Source organism: Delphinapterus leucas, chromosome X (assembly GCF_059928025.1).
Source record: "Delphinapterus leucas isolate spDelLeu-1000000601 "Yukka" chromosome X, BTC_Dleu_Yukka2, whole genome shotgun sequence".
NCBI lineage: Eukaryota > Metazoa > Chordata > Mammalia > Artiodactyla > Monodontidae > Delphinapterus > Delphinapterus leucas.
The window spans coordinates 74,239,021-74,252,369 of record NC_143150.1 but is presented as its reverse complement, the minus strand read 5'-3'; the positions used below and the strand labels follow the sequence as shown (position 1 = coordinate 74,252,369).

The 13,349-nt window shown below is 40.1% G+C and overlaps 1 protein-coding gene across 3 annotated transcripts in view; it reads left to right on the top strand.

Moving 5' to 3' along the window:
* YIPF6 (Yip1 domain family member 6) overlaps positions 1 to 13,349 on the top strand; it is a 73,624-nt gene that overhangs the window by 26,738 nt on the left and 33,537 nt on the right. Inside the window, exons 5-7 of one of the 3 annotated variants that reach the window (XM_022561036.3) lie at positions 417 to 542; positions 1,183 to 1,340; positions 5,899 to 8,061. In XM_022561036.3, the coding sequence (XP_022416744.1) occupies positions 417 to 542; positions 1,183 to 1,340; positions 5,899 to 5,924 (310 nt within the window). In that variant the 3' untranslated portion in view covers positions 5,925 to 8,061. Of the gene's footprint in view, positions 1 to 416; positions 543 to 1,182; positions 1,341 to 3,062; positions 8,062 to 13,349 lie in introns of those variants that run through there. The other 2 variants (XM_022561035.2, XM_089904448.1) reach the window with 2 other exon arrangements.

Sequence of the window (13,349 nt, the reverse complement as noted above, 5' to 3'; positions counted from 1 at the left end):
TCCAGTGTTGGAAACTCTTATGATTTTTCAAGAAAATCCAGAAATACCTCCCAATTTTAAAATAACATCAACTTGAATTTAAGACCATTTTAAGTATTGTATGGACCAACAACCTCATGTCTGTGAGCCATATTTAGCCCTTCAGTTTATACCCTCTGCTTAACCAAAAAAGGTCTTCGGTAATCCATTTAAGCATTCCCATGAGGTCAAATGGAGCACCTCTTGTAGTCCTGAGGCATTTGGAATTTGAAATAAGGGATATACTTCAGGCATTTTCCTTTTGTACAGCCTACATATTATAGATCTTCAGGTGAGGTTTAGGGCAGCTCCCTGATTCAAAGTTTGAGAACCCATGCTGTAACTTTGTTGCTCTAAATAAAAGACTAGGCAATTCTCATGCCATTTCCTTGTCACAGAATGCTTCAGAGAGGCTCTGTAGATAGCGAAAAAGATGGAGGGCCCCAGTTTGCAGAAGTGTTTGTCATTGTCTGGTTTGGTGCAGTTACCATCACCCTCAACTCAAAACTTCTTGGAGGAAACATGTGAGTATTATTAAAATGCATCCCTTTTCCCTTGCCAGGTTGCATATCTTAGATTTTTAAGGAAGTCTGGCTAGTTATATATTTTTCAAAAAGAAAAATCAAAATAAATGAGAGCCAAAAAGAAGGTTCTCTTAAAACCACTGAACAGAGATAACCTAGTTGAATTAAATTACCTTAAATTATCTGGGGTCCTTTGATAAGCTTCAGTGCTCTCGCTCCAGCCCCTGAAATCATAGGCAGAATTTTTTGTGTTAGAAGATTATGTCTGTCTTTGGGAACAGATGGTCCATAGTTTTCAACAAATTCTGAAATAGGTCTGTAAACCACAAAAGATTAAGAAACACCATTCTTAGAGGTTCAGTGGGAGAAGGAGGTCCCTAGGAATTAGAGCAGATCATCTAGATACTAGAGGGCTGACTCTTAAGGAGTTTAAGCAGAGAGGAGGAGAGTATGGGGAGAGCAAAACTAAAGCACATGTTTAATACAGAGGCCTATCCTTATAAAATCAACATTAGGGTATAGGTATTATGTATCTGAAGGAAGGTAATGATCCATGATACATAGAAATCTGTGTAATAAACTGTATCATGATACAGATCAGCTATATTTATGATCTTTATGGATGTATGTTGTTTTTTAGATCTTTTTTCCAGAGCCTCTGTGTGCTGGGTTACTGTATACTTCCCCTGACGGTGGCAATGCTGGTTTGCCGGCTGGTACTTTTGGCCGAGCCAGGACCAATAAACTTCATGGTCCGGCTTTTTGTGGTGATCGTGATGTTTGCCTGGTCTATAGTAGGTAAGAACGTACTTATCTCTACAGTAACAGAGCAGACCGAAACATGAGTTAGAGATGAAGATCAGATGAGGAGGAGTGTAACTTATAAGTTACATATGAGTGATATGATTCTTGCCAGTGCCATCCATAGAACCGTCTTCTCTCAGTAGGGATAATGTTCATCTTATCTGAGTTGGCTATCTGGACTTCCGAGATGTGGAGAGTCACGTCTTTTTTTCTTTTCAATCCTTAAATAGTGGATAGGGTTGAAAAAGGAGATTACACTAGACCTAGCTTAGTCCTGGCATATAGGAGGCATAGGTGACTTGAGAAATGGCTTGAGCCTTTTCCTGACAAATTAATCATAATAATAGCCAGCATTTACCAATTGCTTACTGTAGGCCAGGCACTTTCATAAGTACTTCATACGTATTATCTCATTTAACCCTCACAACAACCCTAATAAATAAAAACAGTTATTATTGGTCCCATTTTTATAGATGAGGAACAGACCCAGAGAGGTTAAGCAACTTGCCCTAGGACACATAACTAGTGAATAGGGGAATCAAGTTTCAAACCCAACCGGATCACATACCTGTTTAGAAATGTACTATACTACCTCCCAGTATAGGTTGTTAAGTATCATAGTACTGTCTGCTTCAGTAGAAAATTCTGCTAAAGATTAGTGAGAGCCTGTAGCACTGGCAATGAATGCTATTTGCTCATTGTTTGTACTTTCCTAAAATTCTCTTAAAATTCCACCTTAAACTGGAAGTGTTCACTAGCTTCTTTTTAATGGGATAGACAGACTACCTAATATTTTTATGTGCAATAACATCTCTTTGGAACACGGTTAAAAGCCAAGAAGTAATCCAAAAGTAAGGTCTGAGAATGCCAGAATTGATATTCCAAGGATTGTATTAAGCTTGGGTGCTTTAACTACCCATGGAAGAGCCCCTCATTCCCTCACTTAGAGTCTGATAATTTACTGTACATGTAGTTCTGAATAGCTTAGTTATCAAGTGTCCAGGCCCACAGTGGTTCAGCAAGTAGAATCTTAGATGAGGGAGAAGTTCCTGTAATTCAGCAAATATGTATTAAGCACAGACTGTGTGTCAGGCATTGTGCTAGGCATGGTCTCTATCCTCCGAGTTCACAATCTAGGCATAAAGCTTTTCCAGGTGGGCAGTGGAAGTCTATGCAGTGTATAGTGGGGACACAGAAGAGGTAAGTGGGCAGTTCTACCTGGGGTGGCAGGATACCAGATGGCTGTTCAGGAAAGGTTTCCTTGAAGGGTGATTATCGATGAGTAAAAAGATGAGTATATGTTTCCTGGATGGACAAGAGGATTGGCATCTAAAAGAGCTGATAACTTATTAAGAACAAGTACTCAAAAAACACAGCAGTGTGAGGCCATTTGCCATAGGAGTTTTGTAAGCCTATTTAGCACAGCTCAGTAACTTGTCAGAAAAGGGTAAGAAACCCCTTTTAGAAAGGTTTCCATCTTAAATGGTTGAAACCTTTCAGAGCTTTCATACTTGAAACAGGTAGCCCTCAGCTGTCCAGAAAACTATGCTGCCAAATGCCTTTTTCTCTGAGGATCACAAATGTAACTGAACTTATAGTATATAATTCTGTGTCCCAGACTATGTCAGGCCCCTTCAAGTTTAGTAAATGTTAGTAGTTGTGACAGTCTTATTGTATTAAATATTCCTTTTTGTTGTCTTGTTTTGCTTTGTTTAGCCTCTACAGCTTTCCTTGCTGATAGCCAGCCTCCAAACCGCAAAGCCCTTGCTGTTTATCCTGTTTTCTTGTTTTACTTTGTCATCAGTTGGATGATTCTCACCTTCACTCCTCAGTAAATCAGGAAATGGAAATTAAAAACCAGGGATTTCAAAGCTCATTTCAAAGATGCAATTCACCGTGGAGTTTTGCCTTTGGCCCTCTTTTGTCTAATTTTGGAGGTATTTGGTAACTGGGTATATGAGGAGATTAAAAGGGAACCATAAAGCACCGTCACCATTTATGTAAGGAACTGATGTTTGAAAGGCCGTCCTTTCCTTCTTAATGTTATTTCTTTAAAATATGTGTGCATAGTACACACAATATAATGCCTCCTTAAGGCATGATGGGGTCACTGTGGTCCATTTGGGTGACAACCAATGACTTGGGAAGCACATGGATACATCCTGCAAGTTGAATAGAGTTGGTAACTATATTTTCAGTTTTGAGAATACCAGTTCAGGTGCAGCTCTTAAACATATTGCCTTATGACTATTAGAATATGCCTCTCTTTTCATAAATAATAAGGGATAGTCTATTTTACTTCTCTTAAGCTTAAAAAGACAATGACAGAGGTTGGGAAAGGGGTACACAGACGTGGGAGGAGAAAACATCTAAGCAAAATTCAGATTTTGATTAGAGAAAATTCTGCACTTGTTGCTTAAAAAGAAGCAAAGGACATCTAAAACATAGGCTTTTTTAGTCTTTCTGTATAGTCACCTTTCTGCCATGCTTAATAGCAGCTCAGTGACACTCTTAATTTTTTTTAACATCTTTATTGGAGTATAATTGTTTTACAACGGTGTGTTAGTTTCTGCTTTATGACAAAGTGAATCAGTTATACATATACATATGTTCCCATATCTCTTCCCTCTTGCGTCTCCCTCCCTCCCACCCTCCCTATCCCACCCCTCTAGGTGGTCACAAACCACCGAGCTGATCTCCCTGTGCTGTGCGGCTGCTTCCAACTAGCTATCTATTTTACGTTTGGTAGTGTGTATATGTCCATGCCACTCTCACTTTGTCACAGCTTACCCTTCCCCCTTCCCATATCCTCAAGTCCATTCTCTAGTAGGTCTGTGTCTTTATTCCCGTCTTACCCCTAGGTTCTTCATGACTTTTTTTTTTTTCTTGGATTCCATATATATGTGTTAGCATACAGTATTTGTTTTTCTCTTTCTGACTTACTTTACTCTGTATGACAGACTCTAGGTCCATCCACCTCACTACAAATAACTCAATTTCATTTCTTTCTGTGCCTGGACACTCTTAATTTTTAATCTTACTCCCCAGTTCTGCATATGCAAGCTAAGGTGTTAGCAGTCAACTTGTAATTTTCCTTTGACTGAAGCTCTCAGTGGACCAATGCTTGAACTTACCCAAGTAGAAGACCTCAGAAATTTAGATTGGTAGGTCCCTAATGCATATTATCATGTGGGCACCTTCTCTTAAGGGCAGAATGAGGCAGTTTGGATACCGCATAGCTGTAAGGAATTTCTTGCTGTTCTGTGTAGTCTGGCCTCTAACTAAATAGTAAAGCTAAATCAAAGGCTGCATTTAACCATGTAAACATGGAGGGATTTAGTGTTCTAATGGCTGATTTCACAGAACAACTAGATGCTTAAGAGCATGAGGTAGGATGAGTTGAGTTTACAGCTGCCGCCTTTTCATAGTGGGCTTAGCAGTTTTTTCATTAGGTGTGTTTTTCGGGTTGGGGATAGCAGTTTATTTTCTTGGTTTTAGACTTTATTTGTAAAGCCAATTAGCTCTCCTTTAGAGAAGTACTTTTTTGCACATGTGCACCTACTTGTATTCTCAGCTATTTATGCACACAAGTGTGAAGGCTTTTCAGGGAGCAGAGTGTCTGGGACAGGCTGATTCTGAGCTAATCAGGGTTCTTTTAAGGTAATATGAGCTGCTGCCTTCTATAAATTGCACAGTGAAAAACTCTTAATAGACAAAGATTAGGAGTCAGGCAGAAAACATTCATTGTAAATATAGTTACTTATAAAGATAGGAATTTCTTATTCCACATTTTTTCTTTATCATGGAGTTTTAATATTTATTCACTGGTATTTAAAGATGACCTATGCATAGATATATAATTTTTAAAATATACTTTCTCCATCCCCAGATTAACCAAATGAACAATACTAGGACAAATGAGTACTTGGAATGATATTCAATTACAGAGCATTACAAAATTGGTCCCCTCTGTCTCAGCGTTGTCTAGATATTTTGGTTATGTATTTGTTTCAATTTCCCTTTTAAATTTCAAAATAAACCCTGTTAGGACAAAGCCAATGTTTCAGTCTTGATAAAGAAAATATTTTGAAACTGGTTCTGATTTTAAAATTGGTCCTAAATTATCATCCATTTCCATTGTCTGAAAGTTTCTAACTTCCCACTAAAAACATCTCTCTTCCAGAGTTGTTTTGTAATCTATCCCAATGATTATAATGTAAAATTAAAGAAATAATCATGCTTCTCAAAAGGGAATTAAATCTTCACTGAATTTTACTCAGGCTAAATATTTGGTCAGAAATTCCTAAGGCCACAACTTTGGTGGGGTTTGTGTGTGTGTGAGGGGGGTATTATACATATTGGGTGTTAAGGCAACTTGTTCTGTGTTTTAATCTGTTGCTTTTGGGTGACTTAGGGAATGGTTTTATTTGATTTAAATGAAGGCGGGTAAAATGGAGATTTAATTATCTTTCTGAAAATGAGTGGTCAATTTGAGGGTATAAATAAATATTTTCTTAATATATTCAAAAAAGTGCATTGCTTTCTGTCACAGAAGACCTGAGTATCTGGAAGTTGTAACCCTCAACACAGCTTTCCCTGATTTGCTGCAGAGGCACGTGGCTAATTATAGAAAGGAAGACTAGAAGGGAAGGGGACTCCAACAAAGGAAACCCTGTTCTGGGAATTGGAAGGTTTCACGCTTTAGATGAAATTCAAGCATGTGATGTGCATTACTGCCATCGTGGCTTATCACTTGCTGCTCCTGCTTCTGAGATTGAGACTCCGTTGTCATATTCTTTAGCAATAGGGAAGGTGAAGACTGGATTTAATTGCTGTTCAGATTATAAATACTCAATTGATGTGAACATCTTTTTTGCAGTGTAGTCTTAAAAGTCAATCATTAATCGTCAAGTCTTTTGCCTCTTAAGTGGTTTATTACATGAGTTGAGTTGTATCTTTTCATTGTGGGGATTTTCTTTTGGGCAAGGTGAGGGGGTCACAGAGCATGGGGCTAGTAAGCATTTTACTGTTTACTGTATTTGTCTTTTTATAAAGTGTCCCCCAAAATGTGATTAGAAGGCTAACAAGCCTATATTTGAAGGTTTAATTGTGTACGTTATATAATCTAAGTACTTACTGTATTTGAACTTCCTGTTTATTCCTGGAGATGAAAATGAAAATCTCCCATCATTTCCAATTCTTGGATAACATCAAGTCATTGAAATTTATCTAAAGCCTATCGTGATATGATCAGACATCCATTGCATGCAGTTGTTTTATTCCAGAGTAAAATACTGAAATTGTGCTTCTTAATTAAACTGTTCATTTCTGAGACAATTTGGATAGAAATAAATGTGTGAATGTTAATGCATATATGTAAATTAGAAATACTTTTTTAGATTCGTGGGCTTTTATTAAAAATAAAGAATTTCTAGGGATTTACTTAGGTCATAAGATGGCTAAATAATAATGTGACAATAATATTACTACAAATAATAGCTAACATTTATTGGGCACTTACTGTGTGCCAGACACTACTCTATTTTTTTAAGAATTTTTTGTAACAGCTTTATTGGGATACACTTTACCATAAAATTCACCCTTTTAAAGTAGTATACAATTCAGTGATTTTTCAGTATATTCACATAATTGTGCAACTATCACCACTGTCTCATTTTAGAACATTCCCATCACTTCACAAAGAAACCCCAAAGCCATTAGCAGTCATCCCCTTTTTCCCTTTTCCCCAGCCCCTGGCAACCATCAGTCTGCTTTCTGTCTCTATGGATTTGGCCAGGCACTATTCTTAAGTGCTTTTTATGCATCTCCTCCAATCTTCAGCATAAAGTGGTACAATCCTCATTTCACTGGTAGAAAATTGAGGCACAGAAAGGTTAAGTAAATTGTCTAAGGTTACACAGTGAATTGATTTAAAATAGGAAAACACATTAGCTGAGATCATAGTAGGACACAGTTTTGAATTGCATTGTTATACGCATGAAATGAATACACCTCCTCCCCAGGGTATGTTCCCTGTTACTAGCCATTACAACGTACAGCTCACTGGAGGTCAATAACTCGTTTTTTTCTGAGTACTAGAATACTATATTAGCATCTGAGAAAGACACAGCGGTTATACATTGGGAAGAGTTAGGTTTGCTGCCCTCACTCCTCCTTGAGCCCCTTTTCTTTCCCCTCCTCCCACCACCAGACACATACACCCCTCCCCCTTTTCTCAAAGTCTTAAGAATCAAGCAGCTTCTGCCTCTTTTGTTTTAATTCTCCCAGTGGGATGGTTAACACATCAAAATTTAACGTGTCTATTCAGGTGTTTATAGTCAAGGGATGCCTCTGGTCACATGTAGTACCAGCTATATTCCTAAGACCTCAGAGAGCAGTAGTGTGAAAATAGAATGCCTTTCTATTTGGGTTAAACTAGGTGGGGTAAAGAAATAACACAGTAAATAAAGGCTTTGCCTTAATGAAGTCAGTGTTCCAGCCTGGTAGGAAGTGGCTACACGCTGCTCTTGTTCACTCTGTTCTCTTTTAGAGCCTTTGTATTCTGCACCATCTCTGCTGGTAATTTCTTGGTCCTCTTTGATGCTCTGTTTTAATCCTGATTTTTCCTATAAATAAAGAACCTGTGAAAAGAATAAATCTGTAAAATGATTTGTGAATATTAAATGTGCAAATAAAAAACACTGGAAAAGGAGAATTTGCACGTGCCTGTTCTTGTGCTGAAAGGCATGGGGATATTTCCTGCATACTGTTTTCAGATATATTGTCATCAGAAAATATTGAATGCTGTGTAGGATTGCACAGGTAGCAAGTTAGGAAGTCACATTTACTGAGCAAATATTTACCAGATGCTATAATAGCCGTTTTATAAACAGTACTGCTCCCAGTGAATTTAAGGTTCTTGCCTTGTCGCAAAAGAATTCGGAGACAAGCAGGGAGTTAAGAAAGTAAAGTGAGGATTTATTTAAGCAAGAATACGCTCTCAGAGGGAGAGCAGACAAACGGGTGAGGAGCTGCTGCCCTGGGTTTCTCTGGCAAGCCGGTTATGAGGGGCATACAAATAAAGGGGCAGAGTATTCACTGGGGAAGGAGGGGTTTGGGGGTCGTATTCCCTGATTTTCATCCCAGCTCTGTCTTCCTGAGGGGAGGAGGGATTTCTGTTCTTATTTGGCTTAGATCAGAAGTATCATGGTGTCAGTGCGTGATGGGTACTTCTCATCTGTAAGGCTAATTTTATTGTAATGAGAGCATAATGAGCAACAGGTCACATTCGGACATAGGAGATTCCTGTCTTTCCCCACCTTTCTTTGTCTGCTTCCAGGACACTTATCACCCAAAACGTGTGGTTTACTGTCAGTCTGGAGGTTCCTGCTTTCTTAACATCTTTATTGGAGTATAATTGCTCCACATTGGTGTGTTAGTTTCTGCTGTACAACAGAGTGAATCAGCTATACATATACATATGTTCCCATATCTCCTCCCTCTTGCGTCTCCCTCCCACCCTCCCTATCCCACCCCTCTAGGTGGTCACAAAGCACCGAGCTGATCTCCCTGTGCTATGCAGCTGCTTCCCACTAGCTAGCTATTTTACACTTGGTAGTATTTATAAGTCCATGCCACTCTCTCACTTCGTCCCAGCTTACCCTTCCCCCTCCCCGTGTCCTCAAGTCCATTCTCTATGTCTGCATCTTTATCCCTGTCCTGCCCCTAGATTCTTCGGAACTATTTTTTTTTGATTCCATATATATGGGTTAGCATATGGTATTTGTTTTTCTCTTTCTGACATACTTCACTCTGTACAACAGACTCTAGGTCCATCCACCTCACTACAAACAACTCAATTTTGTTTCTTTTTATGGCTGAGTAATCCATTGTATATATGTGCCACATCTTCTTTATCCATTCATCTGTTGATGGACACTTAGGTTGCTTCCATGTCCTGGCTATTGTAAATAGAGCTGCAATGAACATTTTGGTACATGACTCTTTTTGAAATATGGTTTTCTCAGGGTATATGCCCAGTAGTGGGATTGCTGGGTCATATGGTAGTTCTATTTGTAGTTTTTTAAGGAACCTCCATACTGTTCTCCATAATGGCTGTATCAATTTACATTCCCACCAACAGTGCAAGAGGGTACCCTTTTCTCCACACCGTCTCCAGCATTTGTTTGTAGATTTTTTGATGGTAGCCATTCTGAGTGGTGTGAGGTGATACCTCATTGTAGTTTTGATTTGCATTTCTCTAACGATTAGTGATGTTGAGCATTCTTTCATGTGTTTGTTGGCCATCTGTATATCTTCTTTGGAGAAATGTCTGTGTAGGTCTTTGCCCATTTTTGGATTGGGTTGTTTGTTTTTTTAATATTGAGCTGCATGAGCTGCTTGTAAATTTTGGAGTTTAATCCTTTGTCAGTTGCTTCATTTGCAAATATTTTCTCCCATTCTGAGGGTTGTCTTTTGGTCTTGTTTATGGTTTCCTTTGCTGTGCAAAAGCTTTTAAGTTTCATTAGGTCCCATTTGTTTATTTTTGTTTTTATTTCCATTTCTCTAGGAGGTGGGTCAAAAAGGATCTTGCTGTGATTTATGTCATAGAGTGTTCTCCCTATGTTTTCCTCTAAGAGTTTGATAGTGTCTGGCCTTACATTTAGGTCTTTAATCCATTTTGAGTTTATTTTTGTGTATGATGTTAGGGAGTGTTCTAATTTCATTCTTTTCCATGTAGCTGTCCAGTTTTCCCAGCACCAATTATTGAAGAGGCTGTCTTTTCGCCATTGTATATTCTTGTGGTGTCTGCCCATGGACCCTCACTGTTTACAAGATGTGTGATTTCCTGCCATCAGGCCCCTGCCTCCATTTCTCTGCTCATATCTAGCTACTGCCTGCTGTAACATTCCCCTCTCAAGGAGTCCGGGACCCTTAAAATCTTTTAAGAGGCAGAGGGACCAACGGTCCATCTTATGTAACTGCTTCAAGCTGAGCATGGGTGTTGTCCCTACCTGTGGGTCCAGATCTCCTTACTATCTGTCAGAGATAGGGGTCTTGGGATTGTTGACAGAGGTGGAGAGTGGGGAGTAGAAGGAAGCAACAACTTTGTCCAGCAGGTGTTGATGGTCCCCTTTGTTAGGTGGGATGGGTTGAAATCCCTGGCGTAGCATCATTTGAAGCTGGAGTTGTTGCATTCTTGGATCTGTGATGTTTCTTTGTCCTTTTTGAATAAAAGCTTCAGATCCTGTAGAGGCTTGATCATCCATCTGGGTTTGTTGCAGGAATGGGGACCCCTTCCAGGGCCTGAGAGTGGGCTCGTCTAACACTCGGAAGTGAATTGTCCAAGGAGACACTGTGCTGACAAAGCAGGAGACTTTATTGGGAAGTGGCACTTGGGTGGAGACCAGGAAGGTAAGGGAACCCAGGAGGACTGCTCTTCCACGTGGCTCACAGTCTCAGGTTTTATGATGGTGGTGTTAGTTTTCAGGTTGTCTCTGGCCAGTCATTCTGACTCAGGGTCCTTCCTGGTGGCGCACACATCAGTCAGCAAAGCTGAATTCCAGCGAGGAGGATTCTGGGAGGTTGGTAGGACATATGGACTGGTGTCTCCTTTTGACGTTTCCTGAATTTTTCCTGTTGGTGGTGGCTTGTTAGTTCCATGTTCCTTACCAGGACCTCCTGTCATAAAATAACTCATGCAAATGGTTATTGTAGTGCTGGCCAGGGTGGGCGGTTTCAGTCAGTGTTTCCTCTAACAACTCCCGCCTGAGACTTCATACTCAAGATACTTCTTGGGAATTGGGGCAGAGGTCTGTTTCTTCTGTAACTACTTCCTGCTGAGAGTGGGCATAGTCCTGCCCAGTAGAGTAGAAGTCTCTCTCCACCTGATCTAAATCGAGGTATTCTGTGCCCGAAACCAGCATTCACCCTTGTAGTAACAATTTAGCTTGAAACTGTTGGACCCTGTTGGAGATGAACCTTGTAAGCAGTTGAAACAGACAGGGGCCAAACAAGAGGCCTAACAGGATGGTCATCACCAGGCCCAGAAAAGGAAGGCAAAATTTGGGATGTGGACTGCAGGGTGTGTGACTTTCTTCTGATTGGTTTGTGGCATGGTAACTGGGTGGTGCTCCAAGGAATCTTGTGCTCAGCCTGAAGTTACCATCCTCCACCTGAGTGGGGGCCCCAGTTCTGCAGAAGGACTCAAAGATATTGTTATGCATATTCCTTGAGGAGGAACCAGGACCCTGCCCCAAGGCTGCACCACCATTTGACTGCTCCTCCCGTTTCTGCATCCCTTCCCTTCCCTGATTAGAAACTGTTTGAGTCTGCCCTTTGGAACTCAGGGAAGGTCTAGGAGGCTGAATGAAGTCTATATCCTACAAACAGGAAACAGGGGACACAGAAAGGGTTTGTACTCTGGAGCCCCACAAAGTCCTGCTCGGTTTTAATTCAGGGAACTGGGCAACGACGGCTCTGGCATCTTCCTGTTAAAATGGGGCATAGTGCTGCCTCAGTTTGGAGAATAGACACTGAATTGGAAATATTTCTGAGTTCCAAGTCCTGGATCTTAGTCTCGTATGATTAAAATCTCAATCCCTTGGTCTGCCATTTTGGTGTAACAGACCAAATTAAAAGTAGTTGGAGGAGTGACAACTGGAATTTTAATAGACAAAATAAATCTCATTTCTTTTCAGGAGAATAAGCCTGAAACCCAGTCTGGACCTGGCGCTTTGGGGAGCCTTGTAGCCAGGTGACCAGTTGCCTAGTTTTATCTAAGTAGGTTTTAACTTTTAATGTGGTATTTACACATAGAGAGCAAGTGCTATTGGTCATCATACATGTTTATTCTTTTTGTTAATGTATGATCTAAAACAATTTCATTGTCTAAAAATGTAATAGTTACAAGAGGACACCTTTAAAAAGTAAGGTTGCAGTTGCCAGCTGCCAGCAGACATTGTTTTGAGATTGGCTGGTGTCATCCAAGTCTGACACAGCTCAGAAAACTCAAGTTCTTAGCAATACAAGGACTTGACTTGTCTGAAATCACACCCATAGTGTCACCTGGTTATTTCCTTGGATGTCTGAACCACAGCTACTCCATTTTGACTTTCAGTTGCATTTCTCTCCTTAATGGCCAAAGCAGATGTCACCGTTAATGATTTTAGTGCTTTTTTAGATATGAGAAGATGCAAGAACTTGGGGTCATAAAAGCTTCTCCTGAAAGTATCTATCTGAAGACCTGTTCTGCCAGTTTTTCCCAGAGCACAGAGTGCCTCATTCCTGATCTCCTCCCTGAGTTCCTTTCAGGGGGTGTTGAAGGTCAGTGGCTGCTGTGCGCATTGACCTAATCCTTGCAGAGGCAGATGGCAAGTGTCAATTTTCAGTTGGCAGGGCCCCTTCAGGGTCATAAATTTGATCATGGTTTGGGGGGCATTTCATGACCATTTCATCCCATGGTGCCAGGAATGCTCATTCCCAGGTCTGGCGAAGATTTCACTGCTCGGTCACTCAATGCGCTATTCCTGGACTAAGCCTTATTCACAGTAGCCAAAAGTCTCTGGACCACCTGTCTTACTATTCTCTTACGGTCCAGGAAAATATTTGCTGTTGTTGCTTCTTCCCGTGTCTAGAGTTACATCATTACCATCATTGATCTTACATGAAACCATATATCATCATTTTATCAGAGGCTCAGTCACACATTTGGTAATGTAAGAAACAACAATTTTGTAAAACAGGCAATATAAAAAACAATATAGCTAGCAGATTAGTAAGGTCATAAGTAAGAATATATGTCAAGAACTTCCATTAGGTGCAACCCAGTATATCCCAGGTCATCTGACTTACTCTGTTCTGTACCGATCCTTACCTTTAAGGGAAATTATATATTGGCATTGTCCATAAGGCACCCAGCCCAGTTTCCTAGTGTTACTAGGCTGGTTATCCCTAGTATGGATTTAATTGTCCCCAGTATAGAGGAACCTTTAATTAAAGGCT